General features: G+C 44.0%; 1 protein-coding gene across 2 annotated transcripts; it reads right to left on the bottom strand.

The window, feature by feature from the left end:
* Positions 1-4,089: 4,089 nt before the first annotated feature.
* exoc3l1 (exocyst complex component 3-like 1) lies at positions 4,090-19,450 on the bottom strand. 2 transcript variants are annotated; one of them, XM_015367938.2, is made up of 13 exons: positions 18,880-19,450; positions 14,817-14,977; positions 14,102-14,321; positions 12,713-13,397; positions 11,988-12,105; positions 11,362-11,487; positions 11,085-11,185; positions 10,003-10,113; positions 8,455-8,602; positions 6,971-7,093; positions 6,254-6,406; positions 5,331-5,482; positions 4,090-4,660 (listed from the first exon to the last, which is right to left on the bottom strand). In XM_015367938.2, exons 1-13 carry the CDS (start codon positions 18,911-18,913, stop codon positions 4,474-4,476), a joined length of 2,319 nt encoding a protein of 772 aa, XP_015223424.2. In that variant the 5' UTR covers positions 18,914-19,450; the 3' UTR covers positions 4,090-4,473. The 2 variants fall into 2 exon arrangements, with proteins under 2 accessions (XP_015223424.2, XP_015223423.2); XM_015367937.2 differs by having other exon boundaries at positions 6,254-6,409; positions 18,880-19,448.
* Between the last annotated feature and the right edge of the window lie 667 nt (positions 19,451-20,117).

The following is a 20,117-nucleotide window of genomic DNA, read 5'->3' on the forward strand; positions in this document are numbered from 1 at the left end:
GTGTTAGAATCACATGCATGATGCTTTATAGGGGCATGCACAAATGACATATTGAGTGCATAAGAGGTTGTGACATTTGTTTTAACCTCGCATTGTACCAAGCACTGTAAACATAACTACATTATTTATAGTGCTTGTGTAGAAGCTATGAAGGGATTATGAAGGCATGATGCAGCAACATTCAAAAGATACAAAAACAGGCTATGGTCAGGGTTCCAGATTCATCAGGACTGTGGCAAGGGAATAAGAACTTCAGAGAAGTTACAATAGTGAGACTAGGCTGTTCTGCTAACTGAGGGTCAATATTTGTCTATATATCAAGTCATAACTTCCCAATATGACCCAGTTATCTATTCCAAGCTTTTGTAGATTTTTTTTCCTATTTTTAGTTTGAAAGTGGTTCTTCACATGTTAAAAGTTAAAATATGTCCCTGTGTTTGTTTCACATGACTTTACCAACCTTGGTGAGAGTGTGTGAGAGTCTGGCTGGCTGTGTGTGCCATAGGATGGGCTGGCGTCCAGTCCAGTGTGTATCCTGCTTGGCGCCTGGTGCTTGCTGGATGGAGTCGTCTCCAGCTCCCCCGTGATCCTGAACTGGATTAAGCGATTGTACTGTATATACAGTAAAGACATCATGCAGGGCTAGTACTCCTGCAGAAGGTTATTGTATCACACACAGTGAACAGTATATGTTTAGAACAGTGAAGTGAAATTGGTCATTTTGCTGTGTACTAATGAAATGTGTATTTCAGATCAATGAATATGAAGCAGAATGATAGAAATTCAATATGGTTTTAGCCATATTAGATCAATATCAAATTTCATTAGTACACAGCAAAATGAGATGTCACTTCACTGTCCCAGTTCTTTAGCTTTTCACTGTCGTATCGATCGCGTATTTTAATGAATAAACTGTATATACAGTATGATGCTTATCCTGCTTGGTTTAGTAAAATAGAGGTGTCTATACATATCCACGGGTAAAGGGAATGAAAAAAAAATGTTTCCATATTTCATATTTTTAAATTGCTCTGAGACACATGTATAGACATTGATCTTTCCTCTCTTGAATAAAGTTGGTGGACAAATTCAAATCCCCGAATACTGAACATCAATCTAATATCTTATAAACTAAGTGGATAAAGCAAAGATTTTTGCTACTATTTTGTAAACCTGCTGTAAGGTTCCCATAAACCAATCGTGATCTAGCGCACTTTAATTCCCAAAATGTAATTGGTTATCACTCTTGTCTGTCAAAACCCCCCAATCACGTGATACGCATGTCGGTCGGAGCAGGAAGCTTCTTTCTGTCAGGAGCAACAGATGGGTGGGATTAATAAGGGCAGCTTTAAAAGAGCCTTCATAGACCCGTGTATAACTGTCGCCTCCCAGTGGTATTTTACCGGAATAACATTATATTTCCGAAGCTCTCCCTTTTACAGTACATCAGAAGTTTCCTTGAACTCAATATTTGAAATGCAATCTGTATTGCTCATAGAAATTAAGAAATGTAGTTAGTTGCAGAAACAACTATATAATACTAGTTTTCCCTTCATAATTGATTTACAAAACATTTTTTGGTTTTGATTTCAATACATCTCGTACATATTTTGTATTTTTTCCGATCAATAGATGACTATACCACACAATTCTGAATCGCTGAGTTTTTCGTCTCAGTTTGCTCTCACTTATTAATCAACAGACGGAGCCCTTCGATTTTGTAACCGGCCATAAGGAACATAGAAATGTAAAATTGTTCAAACACGTTAAACACGTTCCCATCATTCCAAACTCGACGCCATCTTACCGAGGGCACAGCTCACAATTTACTACAGAGAGGTATTCTACACGTTTGCATTATTGTATTCTACAAGTTTGCTTGATTTCATACAATACAGTACACACACGATTTAATTAAAAAAACACTTATTGTGGGAAAACCAAAGGCTCAATAACACAAAACTTAGAAGAGTGATCATTACCTGTAAAGCGCTTTGAGTGGAGTGTCCAGAAAAGCGCTATATATGTGTAAGCAATTATTATTATTATCTAAGTGGAGGCCACTAGTTGGGCAGTAGGTTGGCAGTAATTAGTAGGCAAATAATTTGAGAAAATAAATGAGGATCCACCAGAGTGCAAGCATTGCTTACTGAACTACTATAAAAACTGCTGGGTATTTCAGTTAGTTTAAAAAAAATCTAGGAGCTTTAATTGGAGGTTACATTATTATGCAAGTAATATAAGAAAGGTCCTCTAAATTAACAGACCTTAATTAACAGCACATGGCCACACAAACAAAACAAATAACTAAGCCAAATTAATACAACCAGTCACAGGGCAGCAGAAGTATAACACCACCCAGTGCTTAGTGTTGCTTTGGCACACATGCTGGCAGTTAGAGAAGGCTTTCTCTTCCTTTGAAACAGCAGGGTAGAAATAGTACAATTGTGTCATTCAGAAAATCCCCACAACAAACAGCTGGGAAAGCAGCATGCGGACAGAAGGATACACAAATCTGAACTGAATTAAAATACTGCGCAAAGAATAGAAAAGGCAAAACTAGCACATGGTGAGCAGCCCGTCTGAGACTGGAGGCTGAGAGGACAGATTCTGGGACGAAATGATCAACACAACACAGAGACTGACAGCAACACAGCAGAATTTATCAATAGTGTCAACTTTGAAGTAAATAAATCAACTATATATGTTCTTCAATGGTTAACGTAATGATATGATTTCCTGCATCTACCTTTTCATCCCAAAGTGCTTCACACATAGTAAGGGAATCGCTTCATCCGTTATAGAAAGGCAGTGTCCTGTCCACAGCCCATTGGTCTTCCAGTCTTTCCTTCCATCAGTCATTAACAATTTCTTTAAAGTTTGTGTTTTTATGGAAAAGCGGAATACAATGATTAGAATACAGTTACCTGGAACAACAAGCACAGCGAGAAGCTTTGCTGCCTCACTCCCCCAGAGTCCTGGGTTCGACTCCTTGTGGTTTCTGTCTTCACTGTATTGTGTTCTGTATGTTGCATGGGTTTTCATTGGGTGCTTCAGTTTCCAACTATATTCTATCAGACATGCCAGCTTCATTTGACTGTTTTGGACTGGACCACAGCCAGGGTGACAGCAATTAATATTGAAGTTCTCTGGTTAGTCAAAAATATAGATAGAAAAAATCACATGATTCAGAACAAAGTCCAGAAGATACTGCAGTTCTCCAGGATTCGACTGTGTATCTGGGGTGTGTGGCTGATTATCCACTCATGCACGCTTCCTAATTGGCTCCCCAGCTGCTTCTGAGCAAGTGCAGTGCCTGTGTATCCTGACTGGCCAGTGACGCTGCCCCAGGTGTGACAATGCAGTGAGGGACATCAGCCACCTTGCAGGTTGGTTAGCAGTTCAGCATGAAGTGTTGCTGCTGTAAAAGCCACTCATATCTGCCTTAACACAGACTGGAAGTGAACGATTACAGTAGAATATACAACTGGTTACAGACAAGAGAAAGCCACCTGGGCCATCTAGCCAACTTGGTAGCAACTAATTCAGCCATTTTGTTGAAGGACTATTGGTTTTAACATGTCTGGATAGCTTATTCCACACTTCAGCAAACTCTTCTTTGCATAAATAAATTTTACCTGTCCTCAGTTTTCGAGGTATTTCCACATTGTTCCCAATTGTGACCTCTGGTTTGTCTTTCATTGTTGAATGGAGGACAATTATGGAAAATATTGGCTGGCGATCAAATCAACAGAGCCATTAAAATGGTACATTACAACCGTATGGCCCAAAACATTTGGGTAAAGAAGGGTAGAAGTACCAAGTGTCTGAGAAGACCCCCTTCTCAGCCAATTTCACCTTGTCTTAATTATTACCCTTTGGAGTTTGTGGTCCACAATTGCCGGTTCTGATAAAACAATACCATTAATGTAAAGCATTTTGCTTTGCGCAGGCCATAATCCTGACACCATTTTGCAGCTTGCTCTGATAGGATTGGATTCAACTTTTACACGTCCTTTTGTTTTCAACACACTTTAAGCAAAGATTGTCCATACTGACGAAACATGGATAAAGAGAATAACACCAAAATGCCGTAATAGTTCTGATTTAATTTTACTATACAGTAGGTGAGCATCAAACAAGTCCTAGGGCTCCATTTAGAGATGCAAGTAAAACACTTTCCAAAGCCTTGTTACATTAGACACATGCCCTGGGCTACAGTGCTGCTTCCAGGGTCTTTGGTACAGTATATGCGGAATGCATAATATCTTTAAACGCCTCAATCTTGTAATTATCACCTGAGAGTCCTTAATGCACATCCCATCTTGACTCTTTTCCCTCGACTCGAAGTTTTCTAGGGTGCTGCCTTAGCACCCCTGGCTTACTGAGTCGCAAGGAAACCTCTGCAATGGCAGCAGTCCTGTTTTCTCATTCCTAATGTGCCCCTCTATGGCTGTCTGCTTCCATCTGTTATCAGGCACACTTGACAGTGGGCAGGCAGAAGGGCATACTAGGAGGTGGGACGAGGATGTTGGTGAAGATTGGGCGGTACCCAGGGGGGAGGGGAGGGGCGCTTGTCTCCAGCATCTCCAGGACTGTCCCACGTACCTCCCTTGGAACGTCTCCCCTGACGTCCAACAGCACAGACACGTGCTCCTCACTATGTGGGCAGGGGGGAAATAAACAGAAACAAGCCAACTGAAATTCATATTCTTATTACTCCACTAGGTACAGGACACAGAGGAAGACTAGTCTATCCATTTTGATAGCTAAAACCTTTTTGAAAAAAAAATCTAATTAGATCAATCCTTGCTTCTTTCTATGTTTCCATTTGCAATGCATGTTTAGAGACATCTAGGGTTGCCACTTTCCCAACATTTTGGATAGGCGACTCCACAACAGAGGAGCATAGCAGCCTTGCAACAATCAGTTGTCAGTAGTCTTTGATCTTAGAAAACCATTCCAAATAATGTGGAGACACCCTTGTCTTACAGAACAACATCTGATCAACTGCGGTACAGAGGTTCGACTTGAACTCTGCATGCAAGAATGACTCAGCATATAGATGGAAAGATTAAAACTAGGATTAGTAAGATGAGTAAGGAAATGAAATGAGAAAAGAATCTGTAAGAACTGGAAGAATGAAGACACTAAAATAACAAAAAAACCCAAATCGCACACACAGAACAATGGATGCACGCCATGGACCAAAGAATTTCTAATTCTAAACAAGATCCTAAGCATTACCATTAGTCCAGCAGGGAAGACTTACAGAAAATGCAATGGTGCACTTGAGAAGTTTGCAGTATATGCAAAAAAATCATAAGAACCTGATGTCCGGGTATTTTGCCACCAGCCCTGATACTTCCAGGGTCAGCATGGAAGGGTCCTTAAGCCGGACGATCTCTGCCAGCGCCGGGAGCACTTTCAGCAGCTCTCCGCCCAGCTGCCTCTGACCGCTGCCACTCTCTTCGTTTCCAGCCTGCACTCAGACAGACACACTCATCACGGCCTCTATCCTCACTGGACCGATAGAAACACAGTACTCGCACAAAGCACAGCTTTTATACGGTCAATAAAACACCACTGTCATTCAGAAGACTTATTGGACTCAGGTTTTGACATCATGAAAATACTGAAATAGGAAGTGAAGTCAGAACCTTTTCTCAGTTTCTGTAGCAGTGAACAAATCTAGTGTTTGTCCAGATTCTCCACAGGTTGAGTTCTAGTCCACTGCAGATGCACCCTCCTGTAATGCTGGAATACAATTATACAGGTGGACTGACTAGGTTGGGTAAAACACCATAAGAATGCACATTAGGACTTGAACCCACAACTCTGATAATAAGACTAGAGCTTATGATCCCACTCTGCCACCATTAAAAAAAGAGGGTGGGGCAGCGTCTCTGTGGCGAAGGATCTGCGCCTGTGGCTGGAAAGTTGCCGGTTCATATCCCACAGCCGGCAGAGGAATCCTACTCCGATAGGCCCCTGAGCAAGGCCCTTAACCCCAACTGCTCCAGGGGCGCCGTATAAATGGCTGACCTAGCACTCTGACCCCAAGCTTCTCTCCCTGTCTGTGTGTCTCATGGATAGCAAGTTGATGAATGCAAAAAGACAAAATTCCTAATACAATTATCTTACCTTATCTAGAGCCCCAGTTACTGTGTTTTGCATTCCCATCCTGATTCTCTGTAAGGCATCGCTACAGAAAGGTCCAATTTTGACTCTGCCTGCAGGCATTTCCCCCTACCATGATCAGGAAGAGCTCCTGAAGCTGCTGTGCGTCCTGTACCATCCTCTCGGCAAGATGTCCACGCTCCTCGGCACTGCGGCACACCATCCTCTTCTGCATGAGGGCACGCACATACTCCACCACCAGAGCCCACTGGCTCTCCGTGACCAGCTGCTGCAGGAGAGATAGGAGGAAATTGAAATGCACTGGCTTGCTGGAGCTTTCGACAGGGCCTTTGTCAAACCCCAGACTTTCAGCCACACTGAGACATATAGCTACAATAAAGCTAATTAAAATCAGACAGATTTCAAATCAGTGAGAGCAAATTTCTGTCAATGGCCCACCTACATTTTACTTCAACCTTTTTGTAAATGACACCTAGAAACTCCTTCCAGTCCACTCAAAAAGAGAGCCAGAGGAATGGTAGCAAATGCAGTGCTATGGTCGAATACAGGCCTACTCAACCTGAGAACCTACCAATCCACTCCATTACACAATTGTGTTAATTAATAGATGAAAGTTTGATATTATCTGCTATAATCAAGTTATTTGGTGCAGATATAGGGTTGACTTCAAACACTACATCTTTTCTTGGTAGGCACCATAATGAAAAGAAGGCTCACAATGCTGATAGATGTGAACATGGTTGGGCAGTTTGCTCCAGACCTCCACAATAGTTTGAATGAAGGCATCTCATAGTGCAGAAGCAGTGAAGAAGAATGCACAGCATCTCACCTTTTGACAGGGCTCTCTGGCACGGCTGTAGAGATTGCAGTGTTGCTCCACAGCTCCACAGAGGCTGTCCATTAGCTCACTGTCTCCCAGCCATGAGCGGCACAGTACATGCAGAAACTGAGGCTGCACACACACACACAAACATCTGTCAGCAGGGTGGTATGAAGGATCATTATCTCTGTGCTGTAATGGTAACTAGTGCTCAGAGCTTCTTCATTATTTTTGTTACCTCCTTTTGCTCTTTTCATTCTTACATGCATATGTCATTGCCAATGTGAGAAGCTTAGAAAGAACTGGACTCATTGCTTACTTCTTTCCCCAGTAAGAAGAAAGTGAAGGAATCCAGCTTCCCTGGATTTACTAAACCACGGTACTAATAGAGAAGCAGCTACTGCCTGTCTAAAGTGAGGCTGCAGTTGCAAGTTCAGGGATTGCTGCAGTGGGTACAGACACTACAATGCGAGATGCTGATGTCAACAGCTGATGTAAAAATAGGTCTTGATTTCAGGTGAACAAGGGAACAGTAATCCTGTGGCAGTAACATCCACATAGCATGTTGTCAGGAGGAAATTGAACAAGGCAATCCTGTGTGATTCTTGATGAAAAGGGACCAATTCTTGTATGTTTTCCAACTCTTGCATGTTTTCCAGTGCAGAAGAAGCTCTGGCACAGTGGAAACGGGAAATGGAAAAGGTGTATAGTATTTCCCAGATTGGATCTTCAAGACTGCTCTTCCAGAGGTCACGTCAAGACGTCAAGTCCAGGTTGTATTGTTAAGTTTTCTGAGACACTGACAGTCTTCTTTGGTGAAATATGTCATTCAGCCCCCTGCTGAGGGATTTATAAGATGATTCTTCCCTGATAAAATGCTGCTTAGGTTTGATATGAAGGAAAAAGGTGTTGCCATGATACAGGAGTTTCATCAAGATCAAGATACTTGTAGATGTGTAAATACAGTAGGTGTTACTGAAAATGGCTGCTCTGCACTTTTGCCCATGTGCTAAATCAGGGAGCAGGAAGCTCCTGCTTTCTCCTCACCTTTGCCCTCTTCTTTATTTTCAGTCAGCTTGGTGATGATTGCTGTGCTGTTCTTGATCAGTTCTTGATCTTGATATTTCCCTCCACAAAGAAGATAAACCCTTAATTGAATGGTGGTCTGCTTTATGTAGCCCTGTAGGACTTGTGGTCTTTACCTCATGGTGTGAACTTATGCAACTGATTTCAAGAGGGAAATTCTGGAGTCGTATTGTAATGGTCCTATTTAAACATTATGAGGTTATCTTTGGTTTAGATTATCTTTGGTTTAGATAAGGGTGTTGTTTTTCCCTCCATTGAGTGAAAAACAGAATATTCTATTTTATTATGTATACTGAGGACAATGCTATGATGTTGTCCTACTTATAAACCTATAAAAGTTATTGCATTCATTATAGTAGGCTTTACTACTATTACTATTAGTGTACTATTATTGTTCATTAAATTACCTGCACTTCCCAGAGCAGCTCATCAATAACCAGATGACAGGCTCTCTTGATGGCCTTCTCTAATGCAACATGAGGGCTGGGAGGGGTTCTGCTGGAGAGGCAGGGGGAGGCTGAGCTACGTTGCTGCTGGAGGCTCTCAGTAGCACTCCTGTAATACAAAACACTGACACTGGGCAAGAGCTTGTATAGCACAGTGGTTACAGCTCACCTGATCACTGTAATGGGAACACAGAGCTGGACACAGCACTCAGAGTTCCTGTATAATAGAACACTGACAGTGAACAATGTCCCTTGCTTATTCTGTTTCATAGACAGAACAAAATGTACAGTATGCTCGTACTGTGACTGTTCTTGGACACATACTGTGCTACCATCTACACAAACAGTCTACACTTATTATGTGAACTGATGGGACATGCACCGTCAAACAAACTCAGATACATTCCATACACATAAACAGGGACAAAGTTGCATTCACATACTGTATACACTAAAGACAGTCTAGACAGAGCTGACACGATAACAAAGAAAGACCCACGGACTTGTGAAAACCAGCTAAGCTTTAGATCAGTTTGTTTTTGAAGATGAAACTTTAGGGGTAGGCTTGGGAGGCAGTAAATATATTTAAATCCATCTAATGATGAGTCAATCCCATGTTATTTTTAACTGGGACTCGCTTCCGTCTGATAAATGTGCTCTCAGATATTACAGTTATGTAACGGAGACATCGTCTCAATGTTTAAACTGAAAAGCCGCAGGGCAATGTCCGCTGTTACAGTACTCTGGCACAAGTGTGTTATTTCTGGCCCAGAAAGAAATCTGCTGATATGTATTCTATGTGCATAACTCCCAACAGCAACCAGAGTTTCCTTTAATTTCTCCCATTGAAAAACTAACCAGGTTTGGCCCTGCAGAACTTCTGAAATCTGACAGATCAGGCTTCATGGATTCTATTCTAGACAGTCAATAGGATGGTTAAGATAAAGGATCGATATGGATTCACACCAGAACTGGTCTTACCATATTCAGACATATCCAGAGAGACACAGACACTTTCATGTTGTAAAAAGAAAAATTGAAAGACCCACCTACACTGCTACACACAACTACACACCATCTTAAGAACCACACTGGTACTAGCCAAAGACATACCATTGTACAAATTCAGACATAATGCCACAGACCTATTACTCACTTGCTAAACTTTCACACCAGTAGCATCACACTCATACTTAAGAGTAGGCAGAGCCACAAACAAGGAAGGAGGAGCTCTAGAAAACAGGCACAAACAGTTAAGCATTCAGCAAGATGCAGATAATGACATATTAGAAATTAATGAGGTAAAGGAGACCTCTGCTTGACTGTGTCTCTCTAGGACCTGAGCTAGACATATCTGGCATATAGTATTTATGACTGTTTTTACTAGTGGTTACGTGATAGAGATTAAAGACCAATATTTCTTTCTCTGTTAATGCACTGACAAACACAGTGGCTCCATCACAAAAACAGTGCCGCCTGTATTTTTGTGTTTTTGCACAGTGTCCTCACTTCAGAATGATGCAGTTGTTGATGGCCGCCAGCAGGTAATGAACGTAGTACTTGGGGGTTGTCCGGTCCTTCTGGTGCTCCTTCCCAAAGGCCACCAGTCTCTCCTGAAACCTGCAGACGTACCACATTAATTAACCCATCCGCTCCACGCTTGATACTGCCAGTCTGAGCCAACCGAGCTGCTCTGAGGTGAGAGTCCCCAAGAACATGGCTTCTCATCCAGGGCCTTGCTTCTGCCCACAAACCCTCATCTATCATGACCTGCATCTTTCCTCCTGTTCCTCACAATTTGGGGTGTGAATCATAATAACAACACCTTTCCAGGGTTTTGTAACCAATGTCTGTGAAACACCTTGAGCTGTGCTCTCTAAGCTTCACTTGTGCTCCCTGAAAGGCTCAATCCAGAGGCTGTGTGGATGGGGATGTGATGCATAAAAACATCAGCTCTGGCTTCTAAGTTGCTCAACAATTTAAAACAATTTTTGTTGATGGCAGTTTTGTGTTGGGCCGAGTGGGACTTTAGTTTTCCCTATATTGGTGACACGTAACTAGCCAAGTGGCACTGGAGTTGAGCTGGCTTGAGTCTGTCAGGGCATCTTTTGCACACCAATGTGACAACGGTAGCTACATTAGAGACACACTCGCGCCTCGTCCTGCCTGCCTGCAGTACCTGTGCAGTGAGGAGCTCTCAACGTGCTGAAAGATAAACGGCCCACAGACACATGGGAGCGCTGGCAGGGCGCATTGGTTGAGCTTCAGTAGCTCTGTGTGTCTTAAACAACTGGGAATTTGTTACAGACCGGAGCGCATAAGCAACATGGAATGTGATGAACTAGAATCCAAGATGTGCAGTGCCATTAGAAAGTCAACACACCCTTTCCAAAATAGCATATTTTGTGGCCTAACAGCCCGAGATCATGATATATTAAATCATCATTTATTTTACCACACAATGTCCAAGTGAAAAACAATTGCTCAAAAAGTAATTACAAATGAAAACATAGAAAAATGGGTTGTATAAAGGCAATGTAAGTAATAAGATATATCATTTTTAGAGGGTGTGCTGTTGTAACTCACAATACCTGTTAAGAAAGCTCTCCATCTCATAGAGCCCCATGAGGATAGTCTGGTCTCGCAGTGCTTCGCTGATCATCAGGGCCACACGTACATTTTCCTCCAGCATCTGAAGTGTGGAGGTCAGAGGTCATAGCAGAATGTTTCAGCTTGGTCTTGCGCTTTGATTAATAGGTTTTCAGTTTCATGAAAAACTGAAAGTGTGTTGCACTATTCCATAATTATGTGATGAAAATGGCATACCATGCTATAGTTGTGAGAGGGTGTCAGAGGGTTGTACTGTACCTGGGTGATGATGGTGGCCATGCTGGTGTGATAGAAGCCTTCATGATCTGTCTCAGGCTCCTGGTCTCTCTGCCAGTCTGTCAGCTCCACCTCTAGAGCTTTATGCATCCACTCTGACACACTACTCTGCAACACACACATGCATGCATTTTCGATCAACCCCCCCAAAAACTCAAAGTATGCACACACCTTCCTCATGACATCCAGTATACTGTCAAAGTGACCCCTGAAACAAAGTATGGTACAGTTACAATGCCCAGGATCTCAAGTCAAGGACCTAATAAAACAATGAAAAACAGACTAACATCCAGCTCAATTTAGACAGTGCCTGCCTGTCTCAAACCCTTGATCAGCTCCTGTCATGGAGGACCTGCTCTAAGTAAACCAGATTCCAAAGCATAGCAAGGTATCTTACTTAAGATTCCACCAAAGCCTCAAATCAGTGGTTTGGACTCACTTTGTGACATACAGAACCATCCATTAGCTAAATAAATGCACAAAGCCTATTGAAACTTCAGCTCTTTTGAAATATCCTATCATAAAAATAAAAGTAAAGAAGAAGGTAGTTTCAGAAAATTAAAAGTTAAGAAACTGATTGTATTCCTCACAGTGGGGATCACACCTACCCTGACGGTGTTGACGTATTTCATCTGAAGTTTCTCCAGTGCCTCCTGCGATATGAGGGGTTTCAATTCTTCAGCCTCCACCTCTGAGCAGAGGTCTGGATGGCCCATCATCTCCGGGCTGCAACAGACAGAGCCTGGCATCCATCATGCTCTGCAATTTCTCTTTATGTAATTTTTCTCTATGTAATATTTATAAACACCCCTTGTCCTATTACTTTGGAGGACAAAAGTGTGTTTTGCTTTAATAAAAAAGTGTGTTTTTGCTGCACTAATAAATAACTTCAAGGGTTGATTTTGGCATGACAAAATTAAATTTAATTTGTTCCTAACATATTATGGCTTTCTTGGCATTTATTTCCTATCCTATTGTTTGTAGGTCCTGCTGATAAATATGACCGTGACCTCTATAAGGTCACTGCTTACAAAAATACCATTTTAATTGTTTATTTACTTTAAGGTTTATTCTAGATTACATATAATGCAGTGTTTGAAATGTAGCAGACAGAAAACACATAATAATAAACCCAACAATAAGCCAAATCATCTAAGAGCTCAGCAGGACACATCATACAGGAGTCTGATAAATTTTCAGCTAATGCAGAAGCCTAATATGTTTATCACTCACACAGGGGTACATGTGGGACAACTCTGAAATTGACCTAGGTTTGGAGTCATGTTAAAGCTTAACTATCTAATGTTACCCAGTGGAGATCAGTAGGACTGACCCATGGTAGATGTGCAGCACCCATTTAAGCACTGTGAAGATCTCACTGCTGTCCAGGTCCCAGCTGATGACCTGCTGGAGGTGGGTCCACAAGCACTTGTGGCACATGATGAGGTAGGTGTGGGCGATGCGGTAGTGGGGTGGGCAGCACTGCTCCAGCAAGTGCTTGACCGCGATCAGATCGCTCATGATGCTGTTCTGCAGCGCGGTCAGGTGGCTGGCCAGGCCGGGCCCCCGGATGTCCAAGTAGGTGGCACGGAAACGGGTGGCGATGGCCTCCTCGATCACTCCGAAGAAGCGCGCGCGCCACTGCCGGGGGCGCCCGGGGGGCAGGAGGGCACGGGATCCGGCCGCGCGCTCCTCCAGGAAGGCCTGGTCCATGCTCTCCTCCCTCTCGATGATGCGGACGGCCGACACGAAGGGAGTGGGGTCCTGTCGGACCAGGGAGAGCCCACTGCCGATCACCGCCCACAGCTCCGTAGCCAGGGCCTCGCCCAGCTGTTTAACGCCCGCAAAGTACCCCAAGACCAGGGCCTCCTCCTCTGGGCTAGGTGCACCCCCTCGAACCCGCTGCAACTGCCACAAGACGCTGTTTTGCCAGCTCTCCATTTCCATTAGCCTGGCGTGGGCCTCCAGGAGCTGCCTCGTCTTGATCAGACGCCGGGTTTCTGCGACCACTGCCGGTACTGGGAGAGAGAAGCCCACAGACTTTCACTGCGATGTCTTTCTCAGTCTTGCTCACACCCAAGGTTTTAGAGTCTCACACCCACCCACTAGACTGAGTTTCCTCACCGAGTCTGTCCTCTGTACTGTGCACATCACTGCCCACAGCCAGATTGCCAGTTAATTCAATTTATACAATCCCTTTAATGAATGCTTCCCTACACCATCCTTTCACTTCTGACTTGCAGTTGTTTTCGGGCTCATAAAGCTTAGAAATGAATATTTTCCATTTTAAAGTGCCCGATTTCCGAACTGCCCTAACATACAGTAGGTACTGTACACTGTTTTAATGTTCAGGTGTTTTTAACTGCTGAAAATGTTCCTGATTCAGGGCTTAAAATGGATGCTAAAGGGAATATCTGGTACGGTCCATAGCACATTGTTACTTAGAGGGAAAAAACTCGTCTCAAGATTTACCAGATTTACCAGACAGCATCAGTAAAGTCTCAGGTGGGTGACGACCCTGGGTCTAATTACCAAGGGAAAAAGCCCTAAATAAAAACAAATTAAATTGGAAACGAAAAATAAATTGCACTTGGCCAAACCGATTAGCAGTTCAAACAACTGGTTCCTGTACAAAGAGAAGCGGCCTCTCGGCTCCAGGAAGCAGACGTGGGCGATAAAGTGAAGTGTAAAGGTTTAACTGCGAGGCGGCTGGCCTTCTCACCGGAACAGAGTCGAGGCAGGTTACTGACGGCGGCCAGCAGCTGCTCGTGCCGGAAGGCCACCTCCCGCAGGTGGTCCAGGGAGCGGAATCCCTCGGCGTTTTCCCGCGACCCCGCCCGCGCCTCCTCCAGGGCGCGCGCCGCCTCCCGCGCCGCCTCCCGGGCGCTCCGCAGCTGCTCCAGCCCCCATCCCACCCCCTCCAGGTGCGACTGCACGGCGGACTGCGCGCCAAGGAGAGAACGGTCAAGGGGGGCCCCGCCCGCCCGGCCGCCTTCGTCTAACGCTTGCACACAACGTCCTGGCTGCTCAGAAACACTTGGGGGGTGTGAGATGGGATTAAAACTACAGCACAATCTAGGAGCCCTTCAGGACCAGGGTAGGAGCTCCTGCTCCCCAGCCATCATATCGAACAGGGCCACTCAACAGGGCCGTTTCCAATCAACTCCATTACTGGACCTTGAAATGACCAAGCATCTTTTGTCCCTTCATTGCTATATTAACTCAGCAAGTTGTCAGATAATTCATTTAGCATCATGTGTTAGTAATATCCAGTAAACTAAATTGACTGGAAGGACCATCAGGTGAAGTTGCCCCTGTCTACAGATGTTCTGTGTAATTACCATATGTAAGCTCAAATTTAAAGTGCCGAGGGATAAAGTTCTGCAAGCTAAATTAAAAGTCCTGCATAGGGTAGGCACCGTCTCTGCTCTGTGTACCTTGAGCCTGAGCTGTATGGAGGCGGTCCTCTGGGTCTCCCTCTTGCGGTACTGCGCCAGTCTCTCCAGCTGGTCGGGCCTGTAGAACACTCCTGATGCCCACTTCAGCGCGGCTCCACGGGCCAGCTTCTCTGCCTTCTCCAGCTCGGGCCACACCTCGCCTGCAGAGAGACGGCACGGGCACGCACACACAGCTTCAGCAGCAGCATTCTCACTAAAACTCCCTCTTCATCTCCTGGAAAAAGTAGTCAAAGGCGCGACGCTAAAAATAAATGCTAGAGCATAAACTAAGTGCTCTCCTCTGGGGAAAAAAGCATATTTTCTCTCTGGACATGGTGCTTCCTATATTTTGCTTGTAGAGCCTCCTTGTGTAATACCTGTGCCACTCCAAAGGGGGCTAAAGACATGATGAGGAAGACTCTTCTGACACAATATCAGAATCCCGGTAGTTCTGCACACAAATCACACGAGCTGCTCAAATTGCACTCACTCTCAGCCGCTTCAAGGTGACTTACTAACTGAGGTACTTTGCTGCAAATGTGTTCTGTAGGTTGACTCATTTGTCACACAAGCCTGCTGGGTGCTGACTTTGAAAGCAGCCCATTCAGCAAGTGCATCCCAATGGTACGCTGGCAGCATTTCCAACAAGGGCTCAGACAGACAGAGTGAGAGAGTGCTGCATCAGGGCTGGGGAGCAGATGCAATCACAGCAGGGTATTCTGACAGAACCGCTAATGGGGCTTTTACATCCAGACTCTCAGCTGTGCTCACAGACAGTCCCAGAGCTCTGCAATACAGCACTGCCAATGAGGGGAGTGAGACGCACTACAGTATCTAGGGTCTCTAGAGGCTCTTCTACAATGTCATACATGACATAATAGAAGGCTTTCACCTTCAAGTGTACAGAATAGAGCTCTCTTTTTCTAGTTTTCACTTATTTCAGTATTCACCTGGATCACCAAAGAATTAACTGTGACCCCGCATCCCATCAGCTGACATCCGCATACAAACATGCATGATCTGCATGCAATAATTTGGGTTAAAATGTTTTAAAAGGAAGCCAATATTTTAAACATCAATAATGAACCAGTTATTAATTCAATGAAGGGTTCAAAAAATAAAGCCAAAGAAACAGGCTCACAAGGAGTCCCATCCTTGATGTGGGGGCTACACTACTATATGGCCTTAGAGCAAGTGCATCTCAATAAGTAAAGGCCAATGGGAAATTTAGCCAGGATAGTGGGGTAACACCCCTACTCTTCAAGAAATGTCCTGGGATTTTTAATGATCACAGAGAATCAGGACCTCGGTTTTATGTCTCATCCAAAGGACAGCGCCTTACAGTATAGTGTCCCCATCAGTACACTGGGGCATTAGTACCCACACAGACTGCAGAGTGAGCACTCCCTACTGGTCCCCGTAACACCTCCTACAGCGGCAACCTTAGCGTTCCCAGGAGTCTCCCATCCAGGTACTAGCCAGGCTCACACTTGCTGAGCTTCAGTGGGTTGCCAGTTGTGAATTGCAGGGTGAAATAACTGCTGGCTGCAACCATATTTAACAACATTTATGAGAAAGCGACCTCAGTTTTTAAATGTGTTTAGATCAGACATCAACTGAGGAGGTTCATTTTCCCTTGACTGCTATCTCTCTCAATTCCCTTGGTAAGTTTTAAGAAATAGTTTGAGCAATGCCTGTCTTAGGCCTATTTACAAAAGGAGAATGCATAATAAACATTGTAAAACTTTTAATGTTCCTTTTTGATCCAAGCTCCAGTTGGTTTTGAAGTTACTCTCAATGCACCTGTACTACAGTGCACGTATGAATTAAAATTATCTCCTCCACAGCTCTGGAGAAAGTCTTCAACATCAGACCCTTGATTCAGAAGATCAAGCCATTTCTTAGAGATCTGATTTCATATTGTCAGCTATGCCTTTTTGGAAAAGGCATAGCTGACAACACTTTTGACTCCATAATGACAGGTTTCCAGCATAAATGCAATGCAGGGGCTGTCCTGCTGGGGTAGTAGGTATGTCCTTCGATTTGGGTAGTTTTAGTAGAGAGTTGACAAAACCTATGATGAAATTTACCAGATTTTTCCAAATGCAGTAACAAAAGTGTAGATAAAAAACCATGTCTCTCAATCGAACAATAAAACCCTTATGCTGGTAAAAAGAGTGTGATCTGTCTTGTGCCACAGTTATGTAAGAATCATATGAATTCTGTTTCTTTTTTAAACTGCGAAGCAGAGGTCAGGGCTCTGGACTTGTGTTTGAACCCAGGTCGGCAACTGCTGTTGTACTATTGAACAATGTACTTGGCTCATCCTCCATTAGACAAATATATGAATAATAAAGTATGGCAAGGCAAGGCTCTGGCTATGAGGCTTTACTGGCTCTCTTCCTGCAACTTTGAACACTGTTCAACAGATTGATGCAAGGGTGGAGCAACCAGTAGACCAGATGTCCCAGGGACAGTTCTCGAGATGGGGGGGAATCATGGCTTTGAAAAATAAAGTTCTGTGGCACCGAAATGAGAGCATTTAATTTAGCACCATTCCTTTAAATTGCATCGAACTGGAGGAAAGTTGGAAATGTGTTGAAGCACTGACTCCTGATTTAACATTCATTTGTAATTGCGACAAAGCAAAAATGTTCAGATTTCAACCTTCTATTTCATCTTTCACCATCAAGTTTCAATGGCTGTATTTTACACAACAGTATTTTGTAAAAGTCTCCTCATTTGTACCCTTTAAGGGTTTTAAGGGTATAAGAATGGTTTTAGTTTCGTACTTGCTTCCAGACAAAGAGAATGTTAGGAAAACTAAGAAAAGGAAGAGCTACTTGAGACAAAGGGAACAAGCTACACTACCATGTAGTTGAAGCCACCACCTGCTTTGTTTCAAAAATTGGTTGGAGGTGATTCTGAGATCAATTAGCTGTCGAAAGCAAAATAAATGGGTAGAATGGTAATCTCTCATTTGTAACTGTATATCCTTAGAAACTTTTCTGACAGAGAGTATAACCTTGAAACTGTGGGGGACAGCATGGTGGTGCAGGGGTCAGGTCTAGTGCCCTGGGTTCAGACCCTGAGTGTTATACAGTAGTATCTGTGTGGACTTCTCCCTTTGTTCGCATGGGTTTCCTCCCACAGTCCAAAAACATGCTGGGAGGTTAATTGGCGTCTGGGAGAACTGGCCCTGGTGCGAGTGTGTGTGTGTCTGTGTTTGTGTCTGTTTGTGCCCTGAGATGAGCTAGCATCCCATCCAGGGTGTATCCTGCCTTGTGCCCTTTGCTTGCCATGATAAGCTCTGGCTCCCCACAACCCTGTCCTGGACACAATGGTGAGTAGATAGACAGAGGAACAGATGGGAGGGGGTGGGCTATTTTGGGTTCTGTTGCTCTTGGTGCCTTGCTCTAAGTAAGGTTCCATTGTGCTCCTGCATTGCACTAGTTGAATCATGACTTAACTTCACAAAACAGGCTTTTCAAAGCCAGGACTGATTTTGGCATGCTTTTCTAAGTACTCTGAATTCAGGAGGCCCTCTCTGAGTTCCTATCGACAAAACTAATAGTGACAAACATGTTGGCTGTAGTTCCTTTAAAGCGGTCTTTCACAGCCTGGCAGGAGGTTTTTTAGAATTAACCTCGCAGAGGCAAGATTTGAGTGAGCTGGATTCTGTATCGTGCGCTTCAGAGAACTGTTTGCTGAGCTCTTCACTTTGAGAGCCTTTCGCCTATAATTAGTTCATCTAGCGACATCATCAGCAGATACAGAAAGAGAATCATTCACTGAAACGCACACACAAGGATACCCATCCAGCCCAAACAGCAGTTAGACTAGTGTGAGCTACGATGCTACACCGATCTTACACACTGTCACTGATCTGTATAAGCAAAGTTTTGCTGTGATGCTGCTTAAAAGCCAGGATCTGTGTGGGACAAACCCTATGCCTTCAAACAACGAGCGAGCCCTGAAGTGGCACTGTACGAGTCTTTTGTCACAAACAGCAAAAACAACAACAACACTAAATCAGCCCAACCCCACTTTGTCCTGCAGTTACCTTCAGTGTGGCCTGTCTCGTGGTCATCCGACATTCCCCGTGGCTGGGAGCGACTGCAGCAGTGGCGCAGAAGACGTCCAGGTGGGCTGCACCCCACAGCAGCATCCAGAGAGACCAGAGAGAAAGATACAGAACGCCTTCCTCTCCCAGATTTCCAGACACATCCTCCGAGGAGCCCGGCAAGCAGGAAGGGCGAGAGAGAGAGAGCAAGAGAGAGAGAGAGTCCTCTGGAGAGTGCAGAGCACAGATGGCAGGAAGGGGAGGGAGGAAGGGTTGTGGGCTGAGTTTTGTGTGCAAATTCTTGGTTTTTTTTTGTCCTTGAGCGTGTGGCATAGAGATCTCTGTGTTGTCTATTTTTAAGTCAGTCAGGGTTTTGTGTGACCAGGCAGCTCCTTCGATCAGCTGTGCAGTGCTGTAGGGAAGACACACAGATGTCCATCTGTGAACATCAGGAGAGAGTTTATATTTGTTCTCCAGCCGGTAGGAAGTTAGGTTCTGTCCAGTCCTCTCCTGACTCTGTTCCTAGTTTTTTAAGTGTTTTAAGAATCCTTTGTCTGTGTTTTATAAGATTAGTTTGTGCCTGCTTCAGCTGGCCAACTAAAAAACTGCAGACCCACCCACCTCTCTCTCTTTCTCACACAAACATGCACAGGCCAGTTAGCACAGCTTAAATCAATAAGCCCTTACATCATCGTCAGCCCTCTAGCCTGACTCATTATTTCAGTGCAGACAGCTACTGGACCACAGCTACTGAAACGCTGCAAAACCTGGGAGAACACTAACAGAATAATAAAGACCTCCCTTTAGGACACAGTTCTTTAAAGGATTTATGAAAACCTAATAATAAAACACAAAATTACACTGCGTCTCAGCAACATGTGCAGTAACAAAATTGTAACATATTCTTATCTGCTACTACCAACATATTTTCTTTGTAATATTTCTCACATTTTTAGTCATAATGGTGATACGCTGAACTCTTAAACAGATGCTGAATGTAAAGACTGTGAATGGGTTGAATCTGAGAAGGCCTAGTTATAATTCAGGTTTTCAGCTGACACTGCAAAATAAAATCTCCCTGCAATCACAGACTGCTGTGGCAGAGACTGTGGCGCCAGCTGTCTCCGGTGTGATATCAGATCAATGCCTGGTGAATTATTTAACACTTGTTGGCCAGGGAGCAGAATTACTCAGCCTGAGGACCAGCCATCCCTGGAGCAGGTTCTTCAGGTGCACCA

This window comes from Lepisosteus oculatus, chromosome 20, assembly GCF_040954835.1.
Source record: "Lepisosteus oculatus isolate fLepOcu1 chromosome 20, fLepOcu1.hap2, whole genome shotgun sequence".
NCBI classification, from domain to species: Eukaryota; Metazoa; Chordata; class Actinopteri; order Semionotiformes; family Lepisosteidae; genus Lepisosteus; species Lepisosteus oculatus.

What these genes read in the sequence shown, in the direction of transcription:
- exoc3l1 (XM_015367937.2), bottom strand. Translation starts at nt 18,913, where the DNA reads ATGTCGGATGACCACGAGACAGGCCACACTGAAG. An exon ending in AGGAGCTCTTCCTGATCATG is followed by an intron (nt 5,483 to 6,253) that starts GTAGGGGGAAAT and finishes GTCTGAGTGCAG; the next exon opens with GCTGGAAACGAAGAGAGTGG. An exon ending in GCAAAATACCCGGACATCAG is followed by an intron (nt 4,661 to 5,330) that starts GTTCTTATGATT and finishes CTGCCCACATAG; the next exon opens with TGAGGAGCACGTGTCTGTGC.